Source organism: Loxodonta africana, chromosome 3, assembly GCF_030014295.1.
Source record: "Loxodonta africana isolate mLoxAfr1 chromosome 3, mLoxAfr1.hap2, whole genome shotgun sequence".
Taxonomy (NCBI): domain Eukaryota; kingdom Metazoa; phylum Chordata; class Mammalia; order Proboscidea; family Elephantidae; genus Loxodonta; species Loxodonta africana.
The window spans coordinates 187866111-187887997 of record NC_087344.1 but is presented as its reverse complement, the minus strand read 5'-3'; the positions used below and the strand labels follow the sequence as shown (position 1 = coordinate 187887997).

The 21887-nt window shown below is 51.1% G+C and overlaps 3 protein-coding genes across 7 annotated transcripts; 1 reads left to right on the top strand and 2 right to left on the bottom strand.

The window, feature by feature from the left end:
* The first annotated feature begins 1626 nt into the window (after window positions 1-1626).
* DPM3 (dolichyl-phosphate mannosyltransferase subunit 3, regulatory) lies at window positions 1627-2484 on the top strand. 2 transcript variants are annotated; one of them, XM_064282665.1, is made up of 2 exons: window positions 1627-1758; window positions 1867-2484. In XM_064282665.1, exon 2 carries the CDS (start codon window positions 1872-1874, stop codon window positions 2151-2153), a length of 282 nt encoding a protein of 93 aa, XP_064138735.1. In that variant the 5' UTR covers window positions 1627-1758; window positions 1867-1871; the 3' UTR covers window positions 2154-2484. The 2 variants fall into 2 exon arrangements, with proteins under 2 accessions (XP_064138735.1, XP_010593105.1); XM_010594803.3 differs by having other exon boundaries at window positions 1630-1779.
* A 417-nt stretch (window positions 2485-2901) lies between these two features.
* SLC50A1 (solute carrier family 50 member 1) lies at window positions 2902-5407 on the bottom strand. 3 transcript variants are annotated; one of them, XM_003415119.4, is made up of 6 exons: window positions 5204-5407; window positions 4792-4869; window positions 4552-4675; window positions 3795-3956; window positions 3375-3494; window positions 2902-3295 (listed from the first exon to the last, which is right to left on the bottom strand). In XM_003415119.4, the coding sequence occupies exons 1-6, from the start codon at window positions 5281-5283 to the stop codon at window positions 3194-3196; spliced, it is 666 nt and encodes a 221-aa protein (XP_003415167.1). In that variant the 5' UTR covers window positions 5284-5407; the 3' UTR covers window positions 2902-3193. The 3 variants fall into 3 exon arrangements, with proteins under 3 accessions (XP_003415167.1, XP_023409806.1, XP_010593104.1); XM_023554038.2 differs by having other exon boundaries at window positions 3795-3938; XM_010594802.3 differs by having other exon boundaries at window positions 5095-5267.
* A 350-nt stretch (window positions 5408-5757) lies between these two features.
* On the bottom strand, window positions 5758-13228 carry EFNA1 (ephrin A1). 2 transcript variants are annotated; one of them, XM_003415117.4, is made up of 5 exons: window positions 13044-13228; window positions 9502-9797; window positions 7745-7810; window positions 7509-7559; window positions 5758-7335 (listed from the first exon to the last, which is right to left on the bottom strand). In XM_003415117.4, exons 1-5 carry the CDS (start codon window positions 13133-13135, stop codon window positions 7223-7225), a joined length of 618 nt encoding a protein of 205 aa, XP_003415165.1. In that variant the 5' UTR covers window positions 13136-13228; the 3' UTR covers window positions 5758-7222. The 2 variants fall into 2 exon arrangements, with proteins under 2 accessions (XP_003415165.1, XP_023409805.1); XM_023554037.2 differs by lacking the exons at window positions 5758-7335; window positions 7509-7559; window positions 7745-7810 and having other exon boundaries at window positions 7870-9797.
* Window positions 13229-21887: the final 8659 nt, after the last annotated feature.

Below are 21887 nucleotides of genomic sequence, written 5' to 3'. Positions count from 1 at the left end.
ATTAACATCATAGTGATAGGATTTACAACACATAAGAAAGTCACATCAGATGAGAAAATGCTGGATAATCACAATACTGGGAATCATGGCCCAGCCAAATTGATACACATATTTTCGGGGAACACAATTCAATCCCTAACAGTTACTGTGACACAGAGAGGCAGCCTCGATTTCCAACCTAGGTGCAAACCCAATAGTGGGTTTCTGGACACAACATTCCACATTTATCTTAACTTTGTGCTTTCCAGCCAGACCCTGAGTCCACTTCTCAGCCGGGGTTTGTTGTTGATTCCTTTACATACAGCTGTGTTTTCCTTTGAACTCATCAAAACATTGCTTCCTTAAATTTTACCTAAACTCAAACCCGTTGCCCTCCAGCAGACCCTGACTCGTGGCGACCCTATGTGTGTGTCAGAGTAGAACTGTGCTCCGCAGGGTTTTCAGTCACTGTGAACTTTTGGAAGCAGATCGCCAGGAGTTTTTCCGGAGGCATCTCTGGGTAGACTCGAACCTCCAACTTTTGGTTATAAGTGGAGAGAGTTAACCTTTTGCACCACCCAGGGACTCCACCTAAACTCAGCCCTTTCCCATATCCTGTAAGACTCTGTTTCTTCCTTCGTTGGATGAACTGCCCCGTTGTTCCTCTGGTATGTGCTTTACCTTGCAGGAGCAAGTTAATAAAGTTAGTAAGCCGAACTCTAACTATGGGCTTTATCAATTCTTTCTTTCTTTTTCTAATAGCTTTGTTTTCCCTGAAGTTGTAATTGTCTGATCTTTTCTTTTGCTTGGTTTTCTGTATAAAACCAAACTCATTGCTGTAGAGTCGACTCCAGCTCAATGTGATCCAATAGAACAAAGTAGGACTTCCCCACGGGGTTTCCAAGGAGCAGCTGGTGGATTCAAACTGCTGACCTTTTGGTTTGCAGCCAAGCTCTTAACCACTGTGCCACCAGAGCCTCGGCTTTCTATATACGCATCAGGAATTCATCCCCAACACTCCGAAAGAAGAATACGCCTTGTTTCGATGCCTTTAAATATATCAGGTAATCCTTCCGTTCCCCCAGTTCAACTCTTTTATTTTTTTTTCCTTTTAAAGGCACTCCCGCCCCCCCCGCCCGGAGCCCTCCATTCTTTGGTTCCAAGCTTCTTCGATTAGTTGTCATCGTGACTAGTTGTCAGTGTATCCACTTTCCTGACTCCTGCTTTCCCCCTCCACCCCAGGAGGGGACAGGTCTCTTGACATCTCTATACCCCGCAGTCTGCCACGGGGCTCAAAAAATGTTCGAATGAATAAACGAATGAAATAAGAAGTTAGTGAATGAATGAATGAATGGTATTTCTGTACTGTAGAACGGGGTTTAAGGGGAAGGACATTACGATTCTACTTTGTTGCAAGATATGAGTGTGTCTTCAGGCTTTCTGCAAGCCTCGTGCCATCTGCTTAGGGCGCAACTTGAAGCAGGGCCCCGAGCTAGGGGAGCCGGCCCAAAGCCTCTCGGGGCCCAGCAAGCGGCTTGCCAAGAGTCGGTTGAGGCCGCCTTGGGGAAGACAGGGGCCGCAAGTACCCTAGGCTACTGCACGGAGAAAGACTACAATTCCCAGAAGGCCGAGCAGAAGCAGAGCATGCGCCGTAGGCTTCCAGACACTGACGTCCCAGCCGCGCTAGGCAAAGAAGACGCGGGGCAGAGAGGGAACGGTGGGTTGAGAACTGAATGGAGAGGGCGAGAACAGCGAGAACCACCGAGCAGCGGAGCTGAGGTTAGGTGATCCGGAGAGTGGGTGAGTGAGAAGCACAGGCACTAGGTCTCACATGCAGAGGGGATGGCGGGGTGGAAGGGACTCCGAGCTTGCTTTCTCTTCCCGCAGGGACCATGACGAAGCTAGCGCAGTGGCTGTGGGGGCTGGCGCTGCTGGGCTCCACCTGGGCGGCCCTGACCATGGGCCCCACCCTGGGCCTGGAGCTGCCCTTGACCTGCCGGGAGGTCCTGTGGCCGCTGCCCGCCTATTTGCTGGTGACCGTCGGCTGCTTTGCCCTGGGCACCGTGGGCTATCGCGTGGCCACTTTTCATGACTGCGAAGACGCCGCCCTGGAGCTGCAGACTCAGATCCAGGAGGCCCGGGCCGATTTGGCCCGCAAGGGCCTGCGCTTCTAACGCCCTCCCCGACCCCTGCCCGGGCAGCCCTCCCTCCCAGCCCCCGTTAAAGAGCAAAGTCATTTTCATTTGCTGCGTTGTTAAGTGTGAGTGTGGGGTATGGTGATTAGGGATGTGTACCAGCAGTGGAGAAGTGAGAGGTTCCAGCTTCCTGAGGTCGTATCAACCGTTATCTGCGCAACCTGCCGGCATTCCTGTTTTGAACTGAAGGAGGCAAAGACCTTAAGATCTCTCAGCATGGAGATGTCATTCCACTTTCCTCGTCCTTTTAACCCTGTCAGAAGATATGCCTAACCTCTATTCTCCTTAATAAAAGCCAAGCTCCATTCTTTTTGAGGTCTTTCTGGGTCTTTCCAACGTCTTTTTTTTTTTTTTAGATACCTTTTCTGAGCCAACCTTTGTTGTTGTTGTTAGTTGCCATCCAGTCGATTCCGACTCATGGCGACCCCATGTGTTGCAGAGTAGAACTGCACTCCATAGGGTTTTCAAGCCTGTGACCTTTTGGAAGCAGATTGCCAGCCTGTCTTCTGAGGCACCTCTGGGTGGGTTCAAACAACCAACTTTTTGCCTAGTACTTGAGGACTTAACCATTTGCACCACCCAGGGACTCCTGAGCCAACCCTACCAGCTCTAAAATAGCTGTGGATGAGGCAGGGCACCCTTACCCTGCTAAAAGAGTAATTGCTTTGTCACTATCCTTTACTAAACCAGGCAGGTTGAGAATCACTGAATAGAGAATGAGCCGTGGTGGGCAGCGGTGAGGAACAGTTTATTCTAAGGCACATTCTAAAGGTATCACCCCAACCTCCAAAATTAAAAAAAATAATCTCTCTAAAAAATAAAAGCAGTTCATCTCCCAGGTCCCACCGCATCTTCTAGGTAAAGCTCTTACTTTGGTTCTTCTATTCACAAAGTCATCCCTTTTTCTTTTCCACAACCCACTATACCCGTGGGGGGCTAGTCAACAGGAACAGCTGAAATGAGGGGTTCTCTTTGGTATTAGGTTGCCATTAGAGTGCCCAGTGGTCAGGTGAGATGCCTCAGGTTTGCAGGAGCCGATAGTTCTTGTCTTTCTCCTGGGGATACTTCCGGAAAAGCCAGAGGCGGATCAAGCTGGTGAAGATTCCTGGAAGGTTGGGCACCTGAAATCATAATGCTACTATGACGAGAGGAGCTGGTTTTCCACCTTGCACGCCTGTCACCCATCCCTCTTCTGCTTACCATAATGTAGAGATCTCTGAGTCGAAACCCATAGAGGGTCCAAGAGGCAGAGGAGAGGAGGGTGGCAATGGTGAGTGAGTAGGAGAGACGCTGGGTTGACTGAGTCTTAATGACGTTGGCCTGTGAAAAAGGATGAAAGACAAGCCCTGATCAGAGGCTATCGAAGTCTTCCCACTGCCTCTATAAAGTGAGGCCCCACCCCTAGCCCAAACACATAGTAAAGCTCTCACCTAGCCTAAGAATTTCCTCAGGAAAAAGGTTAAACATTCTCCTGGATATTCTATCACCCAACTCTTCCCTCCTGCTTCGCACCCACCCAGGATTTGGATTGCCCCTTCCTCTGGGGGGTAAACCACAGTATCTGGCTATGGGAGCCTGGCCCCTTTTATCTCTCCCATCTGCTTGGACACCCCCACTTACCAAGTCAGCCAGTGGTGAGAAGTACATGCTGATGGTGAAGACACTGCAGAAGAGGCCCAGCTGATGAAGCTGGGTGTCAGGGTCAGGCACCATGAGCCAAAAGTAGCCATAACCCATGAGAAGGACCCCCAGCAGGGCTGCAGTCTGTAGAAGCAAGGCTTGCTGTAGGGGAGAGAGTAGCCTTCTAGATGTGCCAGGAGCCCACTCTTGACCCCTGCTGGGATTGATTCATCCTGCCCTCTCCCATCCTCCCATGGGGAGTCAGCTTTTGTCCAAACCTCCAATATTGCACTTGTCACAGCCCCCTTCCCACCAGTGACTTGGAATTATGTTTGATCCACCCACAACATTGGAGGTCTCCAGGAGAGGAAAAGGTACTTTGTGAGTTCAGTACACACAGTAGGAGCTTAATAAATGCTTGTGTAATTGAATGAGGAAGGAGGGCTAATCATCTGATTCTCAACCACTGGCCCAACCTCTGAAGGAGCTATCAGAGATAAAGCCCTTTCCCCAGCTTGTGGGGCAGAAGCCCAGGGCAGCACAGGAACCATCGAGATAGGCAACGCTGCCAGCCTTGCCAGATTTGGGGGCAATATGTGAGTCTCAGAAACCCGGCTTCCTGGAGAAAGGAATACTGCAGGGCTGGAGGGGCCTTCCAGGAAAAGGTGGCAGTACCAGCCTGTTAGTCTTCTAGGGAGTGTTTGCTCTGCCAGCTAGGCAGGGCATGCAGCAGAGGTGGGTCCGGGGAGGCCTCTACCTTCCGAGGGCAGTAGTGTAGATACACCAAGATATACAAGGTCTGAAGGACAGCACCCACAGCGTTGACGATGATGAGGGTCCCGTCTTGCTTCAAGACCCCATAACTCAGCCAGCTCAGGTTGCTGCAAGGTGGAGGGGAGGGACATCGCACGTGGAGGTGGGGCTGACCCTCCTGTACGTTCTTCGTCTCCACCCCTCCCCCACTTCCCCTCCCCGCCGTAGTCATCGCCCCTCTCACTTGACGTCTGTGGTGAGAAAGGGCAGAAACTGGACGCTGTCCACGCTCCGGGTCACCCGCATGTGCCTGAGGTCCGAGCTGCAACAGGGCCCCGAAGGGAGGCATGAGGGGTAAGAAGGAAGTATCCGGGTGCTAGGGGGTCTAGACACCCGAAGCCTGTCATCCTCCCCGGACAACCGCAGACCCTCAGAGTCCTCCAGTCCCCATAGACCCCCGGCCCCACTCTCAGTTCCCTTGCTTCCTCCCCGCAGACCAAGTGACCAAGCCACGCCCTTGCTCCCGGTCCCCTCGACCCAATTTCACTTTGACTTTAGGTCCCGGACGTAGCCTGGGGCTGCGGTCAAGTTCAGCCCCTCTCTTTTCTTTCCTGACTTCCTGGTCTTGCCCCAGCCCAGCCCGGCGGCGTTCTCACAGGCCGGTGGAGAACATGCCGAGGGTGAAGAGCACACAGGCTCCGGAAAGGAGCGAGTCGACCACGGTGCCCGGCTGCATCCCTCTGGGAGACGGATCCGGCGCCCGGCTGAGGAGCTCAGGTCGCTCCGGGCCCGCGGTGCCGGAGCCCCGCCCCCTCCGCGTACTGGACTCCGCCCCCACACGCTGGGGCAGTCTCTCCCGGAAACTGAACCGGAAACCAGTCTGCCCCTAGAACGCCAAACCGGAACTCAGGCACCACCGCTCGGAGTGCTAGTCCCGGCTCGGGCTGACGTGTAGCCTGCGGGTTGCTGGCGTTGCGGGTCTTGACCCAGCCTCCAGATACTGGTTGGTCCTGGTCATAGGAGCCCGCGGATTTGTCACCAATACTGCAACAACTCACACTCTGCTTACACTTAGGTCACCTAGACCTCCAGCCTCAAATCTCATACTCCCACAGGCCCGGGCGCCTATGTGGTAGACTGCAAAATAAATGCTTGCAAGACCCAACCAGCAGGCTACCCCCTCCCATAAAAAAAAAAAAAAAAACAAAACTTTTTTTTCCCCCAAATCAGAACCTCAATTTCCCAGGGTTTGGGACTTTTTTTTCCGGAGTTTGCTAAAGCCTCTACCCAATCTCTTCCGTAAATAAGGGATTACCAGAAATCGCGGAGTCTTGATCGGATGCCCTCTTCCTTCAGGCACATTGCCAACTTTACATGACTTGGCCAATCCACCGAATCCCCTATCACTGACCCCCATAGTCCATCCTCCATGTTTCTGGGAACTTTCCCTCCCAGCCTCCCACACGCCCCTGCTGGTGGGGCTGTCGGGCGGGCCGCATGCCTCAGCTGGCTTTACTTTGAGCGGCTGTCCTGACTCACCCAAACAGCATGAGTGCCTGAACCATGTGCCAGAGCCCAGCACTGAGGGGGTGGGAGTGGGCCAGAGGTTGGGCAAGAGGAACTTGCAAACTGGGAGCCTAGAACCTGAGAGACTATTGTGGGAGCACTCCTGTCCTGGACACCCCTCAGAAGAGGAAACACCCCACCATCTTGGCCTGGCAGGGGCACTTGTCCTTCAGAGACGTAAGGAAAGGAATTAACACCCAGTTACTGCAGGTGGAGGACAGACCGCAGCACAAAGCCCTGTGTTTTTGCCTGAATGGTCATAAACTAGTATGGAGGAGCAGAAAAAGCATGTTAAAAAAAAAAAACAAAAAACACATGACTTTATTATGAGACAAAAAACACTGTATAAAAACTCCAGTTGTAGAAATCAGCACAGACATACAGAAAGTTTATATACAGATACTGTACATGTGGGCCCTGCCCTACAGGTTATACTCTAGGCACAGACGTGGTACACATGGGCACTGCCCTTCCAGCTACACTCTAAGATCGGGTTGGCACAGCCTCCCTGCTGGCACAGCTCTGGGGCGTGCTGCCCTGGGATGGGGAGAGGATGCAGTGCCCGGCTACAAACCTCGCTGTGGCAGCTCCACAGATGGAAGTCTTCAGGGGAGATGCTGGGTCAGCCCAAACATGTTGCTCCTGTCCCTTGCTTCCAAGCAGGAAACTGTTGCTCACTTTCCTTCAGTTCATATGGGCATCCTGACTCTCTCTGGGAGTGGCATCTCTGCCAAGCTCAGCGTCTGTCCATCCATCTGCATGACCCCAGGCACCTGCCAGCCCGGCTCCCACTGGGCCCTTTTAGGGGCCATGTCAGCACAGCTTGTTTCTTTGGCTTAAGGGCAGGACTGTCAGGGAAAGGCTTTCCCCACTTCTTTTTCCATCCCTCTGAGGTGGAGGCAGGGATGGCACTGCCAGGCTTGCTGAACTCCTTTGGGTTGAAACCCTTAATACTGACCCGTTTTGAGGCTGCTGGGTAGCAGCTTGTGTATGTGGTGGGAGTGGTACCCAAGGCTGGGGCTTTAGGAGCTGTCCCAAGATAGGTGAGGGGTGCCTGCCCCGCCCCCTCAGCCCAGTGCCAATCCTTAAGCCAGGTGTGGCGTACACATTCACGGGGTTTGCAGCAGCAGAAGTGGCAGGAGCAGCACAGCCCAGACAAGTGGAAAGAGGCGGGGTGCAGCACTGTCACCGATGCTATGTAGAACCTGCACTTCCGGGTCATCTGCAAGGTGAGCAGGCAAAGGCCCCCAGAGTGAGTGACCCCACTGCTGGCACTGGCCATCAGCCCTCTGATATTTCTCCAGCCTCTGTCTGGCATGGGACCCACCTCCTGTACCCACCCTCCTTCAATAGACCCCCTCTGTGACCCAGGCTCAATTTGCTCCAGCTACCCACCTGCTGGAAGTCTCTTCTCCTGTGGATTGGCATGGGCCTGAGGACTATTAGCTGAAAGACAGGTGTGGCAAGAGATCAGATATTATACCAGGGAGGCAGAGGGGTGAGAGTGCTGGGTAGACTGGGCAGTGGGACTTCCCTACCATCCCAGAATTACTAGACCAGGCCCAGCATGGAGATGGGGGAAGGAAGCTATGGCCATTGGTAGGGGAGGCCCATAGGGCCCTGACACTCACTGGTTTTGCCGTTGACGATCACCTTTAACCTCAAGCACTGGTCTCCTTCGTGGTGGATGGGCTTAGCTGCAAGGAAAACCCAGAGGATGTTAAGGAAGGAACCTTCATTTGAAGAAAATCTAAGCCCAAATATCTCTGGCGCCTGCAAATTCCGGTCTTTCCTCTAATCTCTGATTCTTACCCTCCTTAGTTTTTGCCCATTTTCTGCCCAATATTCAGCCCAACCTCTCATTCTTTGGAAAACCCTCAGCTTTGGTGGCAGTGGGAAAACATAGACACTGTCCCTTCCCCACATTCCATTCTCCACCCCTCCAAGCCTGAAATTCGGTGAAAACTGTACAACATGCTCCCCTTACCTGGGCCATTTTATACTCCCCCTGCCTCACTCCCTCAGACTGAGTCCTGGATCCATTCTCCAAGAAGCTGATCTTTTATCTCTTAAAATCCACCAAGGCTTTCCACTGCCCTCAGGCATTAGTTCCTTAGAACTTCTTAGGCCCTTCATGATCTGCCCTGCTCACCTCCCCAATCTTCTCTCTCCACTTCCTGTGTCCCTTCCACTCCACCCAGGCTAAATCATTTGGAGTTCCCTGAAGATGTGTGTTAGGCTGCTAACTGAAAGGTTGGAGGTTGGAGTCCACCCAGAGGTGCCTCAGAAGAAAGGCCTGATGATCTATGTCTGAAAACCATGTACAGAATAGCTCTACACTGACACACTTGGGGTCCCATGAGTCGGAGTTGACTTGATGGCAACTGGTTGGAAGATGTCATGCTCACTTTGCGTTTGTGCCCTCATGCCTGGCCAACTGTTTTGCTTGTCCTAAGCTCTGGGGTCATCTTCCCCAGCAAACCTTCTCTGAGCACTTGTCATGCATTGAACTGTGTCCCCGCAAAATATGCGTCAACTTGGTTAGGCCATGTTTCCCAGTATTGGGTAGCATGTCCTCCATTTTGTGATCTTTCTGTGTGTTATAAATCATAATCTCTGCCTGTGGTTAAAGTGGATTAGGGTGGGATGTAACACCCTTGCTCAGGTCACATCCCTGATCCAATGCAAAGGGAGTTTCCCTGGGGTATGGCCTGCACCACTTTTTATCTTACAAGAGATAAAAGGAAAGGGAAGCAAGCAGAGTTGGGGATCTCATACCACCAAGAAAGCAGTGCTGGGAGCAGAGTGCGTCCTTTGGACACAGGGTCCCTGCGTGGAGAAGCTCCTAGTCCAGGGGAAGATTGCTGACAACGAACTTCCTCCAGAGCCAACAGAGAGAGAAAGCTTCCCCATGGAGCTGATGCCCTGAATTTGGACTTCTAGTCTACTAGACTGTGAGAAAATAAATCTCTCTTTGTTAAAGCCATCCACTTGTAGTATTTCTGTTGTAGCAGCACTAGATGACTAAGATAGAGCTCCATCCTGGTATTTGCTTAGGTCATTTCTCCAGGGTTTGTGTGCTCAGGTCTACCACATCATGCTGTTCTAATGGTCCATTAAACTACGTGTGTCCCTTTCCAGCTTCCTGGAGGTCAGCGACTTTGTAAAATCTTACTTATCTCTGTGCCTGTAGTGCCAAGCAGAGTGCCCAGTACACAGTAGAAGCTCACTGCGCATTTGTAATATGAATGAATGAATAATAGAATCTCAGGATTGGGAGAGACCCACTGCTGCTTGATTCCCCACCAAGCGTATACCCAAGCATATGCATCATGCCTTCTGCGTCCCCCAGCATGTCTACTTGTGTGCATGTCTCCCAGGCACTCACAGATGTAATAGTAGCTATGTCCTTCTTTGAACTCCTTGCCCAGGGTGAAGGGTGTGAAGCGCTGGAACTTCTCAGACAGCTTCTCTGGGCCATGCCTGGCCCTGGGCTGGGTGCACTGCCAGCGGACCTGGTCCTTGGATTTGGGCTGGCATAGCTGGTATTCCTCACCCTCCACCAAGTAGAGCGTGTACTGCTCCATGGCAGCAACTGCCACAGAGTCGTCCTCATAATGCGGACAGATGATGTCCAGGTAGTCATTCAGCTGTACATGGACTGTGTAGTCATCATTCCAGAACCTGGGTGTGCGCAGAGGTGGAGGAAGCAGGTGGTCATTCAAGAGTCAGATCAGAGCCTTGCACCTCCATATGTTTACATGACCCCTAGCATTTCACACTGCACCCCCTCCACAAAGATTTTTTCCAGAATCACAGCTCGCAATATTTACTGTTCTTGATCTCTTAAATATCTTCCCACAATCTCCAAACCTTCCCCTCACCCTCATTGTTTTCCACTAATCCTCCAAATCGCATGTACTCAGTATCTTTCAGGTATCAAAGCACTTCCCATAAACCCCTTGATATTTACCCAAGGATGGGCTTCTAAGTCACTCATCAATCCCTTTCTACCCAGAAATATTCTGCCCCCATCTATTCTACCAGCTGCTCCTTTAAATGTTATCAGACCTCAGGTAAGACCTACTGACCCATTCTGTAACCAGCATCCAGGGCAATCCTTTCTCTTTACCGGACTAGCACTCAGCCCCCAACACATCTATGTCTTCACTTCTCTCACTCCCCTCATTTTTATCCCTGGTCCACCAAGTATATTCCACATTTCCCAGCTTCACTCTCCCCAAACCCCCAGGCCCCTAGTCCTTTAAGTTATATTGTTTTTAGTCCCCTCAAAGTTTCCTTTCTAGCCACTCAAATTTATGCCCAGGGCTCCTTGTCCACTTCTCTCAAAGCACCCCAAAACACCCCTGTCCCTTTATCTCCAAAGCCCCACATTCACCTCCCCTGAGAGGTGCTCCAGAAACGCTGGAGCGCCTGGGGTCTGAGCCGGCCCTGCCCCTCCTCTCCTCCCAAGGTGGAGCCGGCTCCCCTCCCCCAGCCCATACCCCCAGGCCCCACAACCTCCCTGAGCCAGACCGCCCACCAGCCCCTCCCCCGGCTCCAGACACCTGGCTCCAGTCTGGGTGGGGTCCTAGTAAGAAGGAAAAGCGCCTCCACTCCCCCTCTCCAAGCTGGTCAGCTTCTCTAATTCCCCCAAGCGCTGCCAGCTAGAGACTCAGCAGAGCAGGCTGCCAACTTGCTTCAAACCAAAGCTTTGGGCCTGGGTGGTAGGGGGGAGGTGGAGGGCAGGGGTTTGGCCCAGAGGCGGCCTGAGGTGGGCACCCACTGCCCAGTCATCAGGACCCCGAAGAGGCCTGGCCTTGTAGGAGCACGTCAGAGCTGGAGCTAGGCTTACCAGGCCCCTCCCCCACCCCGGGGAAAAGAGAGAGAGGGAGAGAGGAGCCGAGAGAGGCTTTTAAAATTCCTCTCCGGAGAGATAAACATAGAAGCCATTTCGGAACAGGTATTTCAGCTCTGGGGCTGGCGTCTTTCCCCCATTCCCGTGACGGGCACTGACTCATTCCTCATCCACCTCTGCCTCCCGCCCAGCACTTGGGAGAACCTGTGAAAATGTATTTGGCAAATGTGGACAGCCCCCAGGACCCCGGGATGGCACAGTGCCCATTGGCCCTGGCACTGTCCTCCAAGCAAAGGGAGCCACCAGGTCTGAATGGGCAGGGTACCTGCCCCTGCAGCACTAAGGAGGCCAGTCCCAGCTCACAGCAGCACCACTCTTCTCACCACGCTGCTCCTGCCTGAGGCCTCAAGATCCCAGGGCCTATGCCCACTGCCCTGAATCACTCATGTCAACCTCGCACACGCCCAGCTCACTGCCACCTCATTTTTGCCCCCAACCTGAGTCCAGCCTGGCTGGACTCCACTCTGGGCTGGCTTCTCTTTAAGTTGTGGGTATGGTAGGGTGTGTGTGTGTGTGTGTGTGTGTAAGCGCGTGTGTGGCCAGATGGACAGGGCAGAAGCTCTGTTTGGTGGGGCACCCATCACCCCCCTCCTGGGGATACAATCTGCTCCACTTAGCCTCAGTTTGACTCCTGCTCTCCATCTGGGAAAGGGGGGCAGCGGCGTCAGGGAAGGCGGGGATGGGGCAAGGAAGAGGCTCCTTCCTGAAAGAAAGGAAACCTGGGAGCTTGGGAACGGAAAAAGCCAGGGTCCCCCCTCCCTACTCATGGCTTCCTGTCCCCTCCTCCTTCTTCAACCAACACCTGGCATGGGCATAAACAGGGACTTTGCTCTCTCCCACTAGGACAAGACTGGGTCAAGGAAGCAAAGAACACGCAACCAGGAGTGGGGCGGGGGAGGGCTGACTGGGCTCCCCTGGAACCCCCTGGACAAGAGGGCATTGCCCTCTGGGGTTGGCAGCGGGCTGTTGCCTCAACCCACTCCACGACATGCCACAGATGACAGACTCCCCACCAAGCAATGCCACAGGGTCAGAGGAAGCTGGTACAAAATATTTCTCAAGGGAAGGAGGGGGCAGGCATGCTAGGGCTGGGGGTGCCCAAGCTGAGTGAGGTGTTTTCAGTGACCCCAAGCTGCCCAGCCCCTCTTCTCCCTGCTCCCCTCTCTCCAGTCTCCTGTTTTCCCACACTGTTCCCATAACTTCAGAAAACTCAAGGGCAAGAACAAAGGGTCCGATCAAGCTTCTTCCTCCCAGTACCATTTGCCACACAGCCCTAAACCTGCCCAGAGAAATTAACCCCTTCCTGCCCAGAGCCCTCTTTAACCTTTTAAACCCCTTCCTTTCCTTCTGAATCTCCTTTCCCCAAGACCTCCACCCCTTCCCATCTCTACAGTTTTACAGACCTAAACTTTAGAAACAGGTGACCCCTCCAACCTACCCAAGCACAGCCTGTGTCTCCCCCAGGCCACTTCAAAAAAAGCCTTGTGGGGAGCTTTTCAGAGTCATTTGAATACAGAAGAAATGCCTACTGCCTGCAGCCCAGGCCCCTCCTGAGTGCTCCTTTTAGGATTATATTTGAGCACTCTGCTCACTCTAGACGTCACCTCAGTACCTGTCAAGACAGTCAGATGCCTAAGTGACAAGAAGGGGCACAGAGGCTCTTATGCTGGGGGGCCTAGAGCAAGAGCTCAGGAGGCCAAAGAGGGTGGTCCTTGCTTGCAGAGGGTTTGACTGCCCAACACGGCCCCTTCGTTTAAGAGTAACTGGGGTGCTAGGAGGAAGGAAAGGAAGGGCAGAGATAGTGCTCAAGCAAGTACACAAGGGCAGGCTCCTGCCATGAGACGTGCTCCCAGTTATAGGGGAGAAGTGACGAGAAGAAAATCCCCAGAATCCCTCCCGCCCCTGGTCACCTCCCCTGGGCTCAGGACGAGGACTGGCCCGGGATAGTTGCTCTGGAGGGAGGGAAGCAGTGCCAACCAGGCGCCCGGGTGCCGGCAGGACTAGTGGCTTACTTGGGATTTGAACTGTTCCAGAAGACCGTGTGGCGATCCGCAGCGGCCAGACTGCAGCACAGACCTAAGAGAGGGGCCCAGAAAAACTCCATAGCGTGGGGCCTGACCAGGCCGAGGGGGCAGGGGGCTCCTCCGGGTCCGGGCTCCGGCTGGCTTCCTCTGCCGCGGCAGTCAGCACCGCGCTCGCAGCTCTGGCCCTTTCGCCTCGCGACTCCGCCTTTTGGGCCCGCGCCGCCCGACACCCGGCCCCGCCCCCGCCCCCGCCCCGCCCCGCCCAGCGCGCGGCTGCCCCGGGGCTTGGGGGCTGGGGAGCCGGAGGAGGGGAGAGCGCGAAGAGGAGGGGACCGGGGTTGCGGGAGGGAGTGGTGTGCGCGCCTCGGCTTCGACAAATCCGCTCCGAGATGTGTGTTGGCTCACTTGTGGGTCTGTGTGCTGCTTTGTGGGCCTGTGCCGGGTGTGGATTTGGGCTCAGTTGCATGCGGGAAAAGGGAAGGAGCATGCACACGCGGGTCTGCGAACGCGCCGATGCGGGGCAGGGCTGCTGGCTCTGCGCAGTTCCTGCAGAGCGCAAGGCTGTTGATCTGCCCCGCCGCACCTTTCTTTCCAGAGCCCTGCATTCGCCAGAATCCGGCGCCCGCATTCCCACACTTTCCTTTAACCCCTCCCCCCGCTCCCTCCACCCTCCCCCCGGGTTCCCGGACTCTGCGCTCCACTGGCCCTCCCCACACACATGCGGCTGTTTGTTTTTGTTGAGTTTGTCAATGTTGCCTTTGTTCCGGAGATTGTGTCATCGCCTAGATGCTGGGAATAAAGTGCGACCCTGTGTGTGATCAAGTGTGTAACGTGTGCGGCTGGGGCTAAGGGCGCCTCTGTTTATCAGGGCGTGTAAGCCGGACCCGGGCTTACCCGGGGCCTGCGAGAGAGTCCGCTGTGTGTGTGTGGCAAAACGCGTGTGTACCGTGCGAGTGAACTCTTGAATATGGATTGTGAGAGTCTGGGAAGGAAGGGTGACAAACTGTAACCACACATGTGCATCTGACGTGTGTAAATAAGTGTGATGGCGCGCAAGTGTGAAAGCATTTGTGAGTAAGATCACAGCCCCGTGTGGGGGAGCGTGTAAAACTCTTTGACGTACGTATGCTAATGTTTGTGAACAGCGTGTGAAGTGGAGAGGAAACGTGCACCGGCGTGCAGTGCTGTGTGTGCCTGTGTGTGTTGGGGGTGCCTGTGCGGCGTCCCCGGGCAGTGCGGCTGGGTCTGGCCCAGTCTGGGCTGGGTCTCCCAATCAGTTGGGCCCCCTATACCCAGCCGGGGCCCCCTCCCCCGCGCAGTGTAAACAAACCCGCTGGAATTCGCCTCTCGGGGCTCCTCTCCCTGCTGGGATCTGCTGCTGTCTGGATAGGGGTTGGCAGGCGGTGTCTGCCTCCCATCTCCTGGGTGGGAGGGCGGGCAGGTGTTTGATTAGGCTTCTGTGTGTGCCTGGGGCGGGGGAGCCGAATGCTGTGCGTCTACGTTTGGTGCTTCTGAGTGTAATTGTGCCACTGACTGTGTGGTTGTCACGGGTGTTGTGTATCTGCACCCCTGGCCGACCCTTCTCTGCGGCTGCGCATCGCAGGAGGGCGCGGACCTGAGGCCCCCTGCCGGCTCGGGCCCAGCTTCACCAGTTTCCAGGCCATTTCATCCTCCTCTTTTACTGCCAGGCCTGGCGACAGACAGCCCCTGTAATTACGCGGGGCCCGGACGCCGCGGCGAGTCCAGCGCCGATCCTGCCGTGGAGAAGCCAGGGGTGGGGGCGAGCCGGGCCGGCCTCCACCCTCCGCGGGGCTCAGGCCGCAGGAGGTCAGACTTGCAACTTGTGGCAAAATATTTACCCAGCGCGCACTACGTGCTCGCTCAGTAACCCTGCGGCCGGGTCAGGGCTGGGCTTTGCGAACGTCTACCCCAGATCACACCTGCCCCAAGCGACGTGCCCAACCCGGCGTTTACCCGAGGTGCGGCCCGCCCCTCCCGCCGGGGCCGAAGTCTACCTGCCCAGAGGCCCCTGGGCTGAGCCTCACGCGAGTTTTGCTCACCTGGGAGGACACCTGGGTGTGGGCCTCCCACGCGCCCCTGTCGAGAGTACCCCATCCCAGCTCATATGTCCCATAGTATCGAAGCTCCGCGAGGGGAGGGATTTTTGTCTGTTTTGCTCACTGCTGTATCGCCCGGGTCTGGCACAGCACTTAGCACACAGTAGTAGATGATAAATAAATATTTGTTGAGTGAGTGAAATCACTGTTCAGTAAACTTTAACTTCTGCTGGACATAATTGGTCTGAAAAGAAACAAAGAGAGGTTAGAGGGGGAAGGGGTGGTGATAGCCCTTTAGAGAGGCTAGCTCAGGATTGATCCTTTTGAGGAGAAGGCTTTGGGCAGATCCCTTTCTCAGACCACCCGGGATGGGCGGGAACGCGTGGGGTCCCGAGGCTGTGTCGCTTACCTGGGCAGGTTCGGGCTCGCTCAGCCAGCCCGGCGGGGCCACGTCCGCTCACGCCCTGCCTGCATCTAGAGCTGAGCGAGACGGGCGGAGAGGGGTGGGGAAGATTTTGAGGAAGAAGGGGACGCAGAGCCCTCCTTCCCGGGTTTGGCGCCGTCCTCCGCACCCTCACTTGGGGCTTTGATTCCATCCATCCGACGGCTGGTGGACCGTTCATCAGACCTAGTGGAGAACTCCTAGGCGCCTTGCGCTGTGGTCAACCACAATGGTGTAAGGGTAGCTTGAGACAAAATTCCTGCCCTCAGGGACCCCCTAGCCTTGTAGGATAAATAGACAAAGCCACCAGTTAAAAAATTTGCTAAATGCTACTACCTAGACAACCAGCGGATCCAGAACACACGCACCGCCCAGATCCCTCTTAGAGCCGCTGCGACGCCTGGTGGACTCAGGGAGAATTGCAGTTCCTGTGCGATTCAGAGGAGTCCTGGTGGCGCAGTGGTAAAAAGCTCGGCTGCTAACCAAAAGATCGGCAGTTCGAATCCACCAGCCTCTCCTTGGAATCGCTATGGGGCAGTTCTACCCTGTCCTATAGGGTCGCTATGAGTCGGAATCGACTTGACAATAACTTTTTTTTTTTTTCTCCCTTTTGTTGGTGCTATTCAGAAGGAGACAACAGAAGGGACTTCCACTCTCAGACCCGACCTGCAGACCAACTCCGCCCCTGCGCCTTCTCCACCCGCGCCCTCAGCCTGCTCAGGCGAGTCTCCTCTCGGTTCTGCCTACGGCGACCTATCACCACAAGGATGTGTGGCGGCGTTGGCTTTCGGCACCGCCACCCCCCAGGCAAACATCTGTGCTCAGTGGCGGGAGCTGTCTGAGGTGTCTGTCCGTCTGTCTTCTGCCTGTCTGGGAAATTCCACCCATGAGTACTTTCTGGGAATTCCTGGGGAACAGGGTTAACCCTTTCACTGCCCTGGCGGAGGCCCTGCCGCTGGAGGGAGGTGCTGCCCGCCAGTGGGCTTACTAGCCGACTTAGAGGTAGCATTTCCAGCCTGGAACAGGCACAGCTACTTGGAAGTTTCTCCCTTGCTGGGAGCCCTGTGGTTTTGGGGTGGGGAGGGCCAGAGCCGCAGGGCCCTGGGGCGCCATCTAATCTGGCTCAGCCCTGGAGGCCATCTCTGGGCAATGGGGTGTGGCGGCTAGGGGAGCGGCGGATCCTGAGCCTGGAGCAGCCTCTTTCCCACTAGTGCAATGTCACTTTGAAAAATAAAGCGTATTCCTCAGTGTACTAAAAAAATTACTAGTAATGTATATATATATTTAAAAAGTTGAAAAATAGAGAACAGCCGAATAAATGGAGGTTGGGGACCACCAGTAACTGTTAACATTTGAGTGCTTTCCCTACTAGCCTTTTGGTTATGTGAAGTTTTGGCAGGAACTTGCTTTTAGATAGTTGTGATAATTATGACTCATTTCTATTTTGTACTTATTTTTTCTCCTGTAACATTAAAACATAAGACATTGTCCATGTTATAAGCTGTCTGTAAATAATATTTTTAACACAGTAACTGTGTCAGAGTTTGTCACTTTAATGAGACAGGGTATAAGTACATTCACACACACATTCAACCACTTCCCAGCTGCTGGGCAGTTGGGTTGTTCGGTTCTTAGCACTTGGAAGTAACTCCGTGATTGACTTCATTCGACAAACATTTATGGAGCACTGACTCTGGACCAGACTCTGGGCTGGGCACTGGGGGCTCTGTGGAGGCCAGCAGTCCAGGGCCTTGTCTCACAGAGCTTACATTTTAGATGACTTGTGCTTTTCTAGATTTTGGAGAATTTCAGAGATGTGAGAAAATACTTTTGATGTGGCCAAACCAAAGCCAGATCTTTTTTTTTTTTTTTTTAATTGCGCTTTAAGGGAAAGTTTACAAATCAAGCCAGTCTCTCATACACTGGGTCTGTGGTTTCTGCAGCCTCCATCAGAAGGTGCTTTGCACTATGGCCTCTTTCGTCAAAATTGTACCCATCAGGCTTGCAAACGGCCATCCAAGCTAAAACAATTGACCTCTCTTTGCTGGAGCAAAAGAGAAAGAAGGAAAGTCAGGAATAGGAGGAAGATATGGAATGTGTGGTTAATTGCCTCCATGAACAACTCTTTCCTTTGCCATGAAACCAGAAAGAACTGGATAGTGCCCAGCTACCATTACGGAACATTTTGGTCAAAGATTTTACAGAAGAATCCCAATCAAAAGGGGGGAAATATAGACCAGAATTTCAAATTCTCACAAATCTAGACATTCTGGAGCCATGAAGCCTGGATGAACCCCCAAAATTATTGCTTTGAGATAATATTTAAATCTTAAATCAAAAATATTCCCTGAAATCTTCTTTAAACCAGATAATACCCCCAAACCAAACCCGTTGCTGTTGAGTTGATTCCAACTCATAGTGACCCTATAGGACAGAGTAGAACTACCCTATAGACTTGCCAAGGAGCACCTGGCGGATTCAAACTGCCAGACTTTTGGTTAGCAGCCAAATAATAGTTTAGCTTAACAGCCAAATAATAGTTTAGCTTAATTAGTAAAGAATATCTGCCTTGAGCATTATGCTCTTTTAAGAACTACCCAAAGGGATCAAAGTGACAACAGCCACTTGAAAGATTTGAAACTTAGAGATGAGTTTATGTTAATGGGGGAGGAAGAATTTGGAAAAAGTGGGTGAGAATGGTTGCACAACTTGAAGAGTATAGTCAATGTCACTGAATTGCACCTGTAAATAAATGTCACTGAATTGCACCTGTAGAAATTGTTCAAATGGCATATGCTCTGCTTTGTATATTCTCAATAATAAAAAATTTTTATTGTGCTTTAAGTGAAAGTTTACAAATCAAGTCAGTCTCTCAAACAAAAATTTACATACGCCTTGCTATATACACCTAGTTGCTCTCCCCTCAATGAGACAAGCACACTCCTTTTGTCCACCCTGTATTTCCGAGTCCATTCAGCCAGCTTCTCTCTCTCTCTGCCTTCTCATCTCCCCTACAGACAGGAGCTGCCCACATAGTCTCATGTGTCTGCTTGATCCGAGAGGCTCACTCATCACCAGTATCATTTTCTATCTCACAGTCCAGTCCAATCCCTGTCTGAAGAGTTGGCTTTGGGAACGGTTCCTGTCTTGGGCTAACAGAAGGTCTGGGGACTATGACCTCGAGGTTCCTTCTAGTCTCAGTTAGACCATTAAGTCTGATCTTTTTACGAGAATTTGAGGTCTGCATCCCACTGCTCTCCTGCTCCTTCAGGGATTCTCTGCTGTGTTCCCTGTCACCGGTTGTAGCCGGGCACCATCTAGTTCTTCTGGTCTCAGGCTGATGTAGTCTCTGATTTATGTGGCCCGTTCTGTCTCCTGGGCTCATAATTACCTTGTGTTTTCCTTCTCCTTTGCTCCAGGCAGGTTGAGACAACTCGACGCATCTTAGATGGCTGCTTGCTAGCATTTAAGACTCCAGATGCCACTCTTCAAAGTGGGACGCAGAATGTTTTCTTAATAGATTTTATTATGCCAATTGACCTAGATGTCCCCTGTAGCCATAGTCCCCAAACCGCCTCCCCTGCTATGCTGGCCTTCGAAGCATTTGGTTGTATTCAGGAAACATCTTTGCTTTTGGTTTAGTGTAGTTGTGCTGACCTCTCCTGTATTGTGTGTGGTCTTTCCCTTCACCTAAACTAGTTCTTGTCTGCTATCTAAATAGTGAATACCCCTCTCCCTCCCTCCCTCCCCACTCTCATAACCATCAAAGAATATTTTCTTCTCTGTTTAAACTATTTCTTGAGTCCTCATAATAATGGTCTCATACAATATTTGTCCTTTTGCAACTAACTTCACTCAGCATAATGCCTTCCAGATTCCCCCATGTTATGAGATGTTTCACAGATTCATCGCTGTTCTTTATCGATGCATATTATTCCATTGTGTGAATAGACCATATTTATTTATCCACTCACCCTTTGATGGGCACCTTGGTTGCTTCCATCTTTTTGCTATTGTAAACAGTGCTGCAATGAACATGGGTGTGCATGTATCTGTTCATGTAAAGGCTCTTATTTCTCTGTGATAAATTCCAAGGAGTGGGATTGCTGGATCTTATTTCTAGTTTTTTTTAAGGAAGCACCAAATTGATTTCCAAAGTGGCTGTACCATTTGATATTCCCACCAGCAGTGTAGAAATGTTCCAGTCTCTCCACAACCTCTCCAACATTTATTATTTTGTGTTTTTTTGATTAATGCCAGCCTTGTTAGAGTGAGATGGAATCTCATTGTAGTTTTGATTTGCATTTCTCTAATGGCTAATGATCGTGAGCATTTCTTCATGTATCTGTTAGCTGCCTGGATGTCTTCTTTAGTGAAGTGTCTGTTCACATCCTTTGCCCATTTTTTCATTGGGTTATTTGTCTTTTTGTAGTTGAGTTTTTGCAGTATCATGTAGATTTTTAGAGATCAGATGCTGATCAGAAATGTCACAGCTAAAAACTTTTTCCTGATCTGTAGGTAATCTTTTTACTCCTTTGGTGAAGTCTTTGGATGAGCGTAGGTGTTTGATTTTTAGGAGCTCCCAGTTATCTAGTTTCTCTTCTGGTATTTGTGCATTGTTAATAATGTTTTGTGTACTGTTTATGCCATGTGTTAGGGCTGCTAGCATTGTCCCTACTTTTTCTTCCATGATCTTTATCATTTTAGATTTTATATTTAGGTCTTTGATCCATTTTGAGTTAGTTTTTGTGCATGATGTGATGTATGGGTCTCGTTTCATTTTTTTTTTGCAGATGGATATCCAGGTATACCAGCACCATGTGTTAAAGAGACTGTCTTTTCCCCATTTAACTGATTTTGGGCCTTTGTCAAATGTCAGCTGCTCATACGTGGATGGGTTTATGTCTGGATTCTCAATTTTGTTGCATTGGCCTATGTATCTGTTGTTGTACCAGTACCAGGCTGTTTTGACTACTGTGGTGGTATAATAGTTCTAAAATCAGGTAATGCGAGGCCTCCCATTTTGTTCTTCTTTTTCAGTAATGCTTTATGTATCCAGGGCCTCTTTTCCTTACATATGAAGTTGGTGATTTGTTTCTCCATCTCAAAAATGTCATTGGAATTTGGATTGGAATTGCATTGTATCTATAGATGGCTTTTGGTAGAATAGACATTTTGACAATGTTGAGTCTTCCTATCCACAAGACAGGTATGTTTTTCCACTTATGTTTTTTTGCAGTAGTGTCTTGTAGTTTTCTTTGTATAGGTCTTTTATGTCTCTGGTAAGATTTATTCCTAAATATTTTATCTTCTTGGGGGCTTCTATAAATGGTATTGGTTTGGTGATTTCCTCTTCGATGTTCTTTTTGTTGGTGTAGAGGAATCTAACTGATTTTTGTATGTTTATCTTGTATCCTGATACTCTGCTGAACTCTTCTATTAGTTCTAGCAGTTTTCTTGAGGATTCTTTAGGGTTTTCTGTGTATAAGATCATGTCATCTGCAAATAGAAATACTTTTACTTCTTCCTTGCCAATCTGGATGTCCTTTATTTCTTTATCTACCTAACTGCTCTGGCTAGGACCTCCAGCACAATGCTGAATAAGACTGGTGATAAAAGGCATCCTTGTCTGGTTCCGGATCTCAAGGGGAAAGCTTTCAGACTCTCTCCATTTAGGATGATGTGGCCCTTAGCTTTGTATAAGTGCCCTTTATTATGTTGAGGAATTTTCCTTCTATTCCTATTTTGCTGAGAGTTTTATCATGAATGGGTGTTGAACTTTGTCAAATGCCTTTTCTGCATCCATTGATAAGGTCATTTAATTCTTTTGTTTTATTTATATGACAGATTACATTGATTGTTTTTCTAATGTTGAACCATCCCTGCATAGCTGGTATGGATCCCACTTGGTCATGGTGAATTATTTTTTTGATATGTTGTTGAATTCTATTGGTTAGAATTTTGTTGAAGATTTTTGCATCTAAGTTCATGAGGAATATAGGTCTGTAATTTTTTTTTTTTTGTGGTGTCTTTACCTGGTTTTGGTGTCAGGGATATGATGGCTTCATAGAATAAGTCTGGGAGTATTCCATCCTTTTCTATGCTATGAAATACCTTTAGTAGTAGTGGTGTTAACTCTTCTCTGAAAGCTTGGTAGAACTCTGCAGTGAAGCCATCCGGGCCAGGGCTTTTTGGCGGGGGGAGGGGGGGGAGTTTTAAAATTACCTTTTCAGTTTCTTCTTTTGTTATGGGTTTATTTAGTTGTTCTACCTCTCTTTGTGTTAGTTTATGTAGGTATTGTGTTTCTAGAAATTCATCCATTTCTTCTAGGTT

Bases quoted from the DNA above. Each gene is read 5' to 3' on its own strand.
- DPM3 (XM_064282665.1), top strand. From the start codon at position 1,872: ATGACGAAGCTAGCGCAGTGGCTGTGGGGGCTGGCGCTGCTGGGCTCC.
- SLC50A1 (XM_003415119.4), bottom strand. From the start codon at position 5,283: ATGCAGCCGGGCACCGTGGTCGACTCGCTCCTTTCCGGAGCCTGTGTG. The intron at 3,495-3,794 runs GTAAGTGGGGGT...CCTTTTTCACAG, and splicing joins TCTCACCACTGGCTGACTTG to GCCAACGTCATTAAGACTCA. The intron at 3,296-3,374 runs GTAAGCAGAAGA...TTATGATTTCAG, and splicing joins TCAGAGATCTCTACATTATG to GTGCCCAACCTTCCAGGAAT.
- EFNA1 (XM_023554037.2), bottom strand. From the start codon at position 13,135: ATGGAGTTTTTCTGGGCCCCTCTCTTAGGTCTGTGCTGCAGTCTGGCC. The intron at 9,798-13,043 runs GTAAGCCACTAG...GCGCACACCCAG, and splicing joins TGGAACAGTTCAAATCCCAA to GTTCTGGAATGATGACTACA.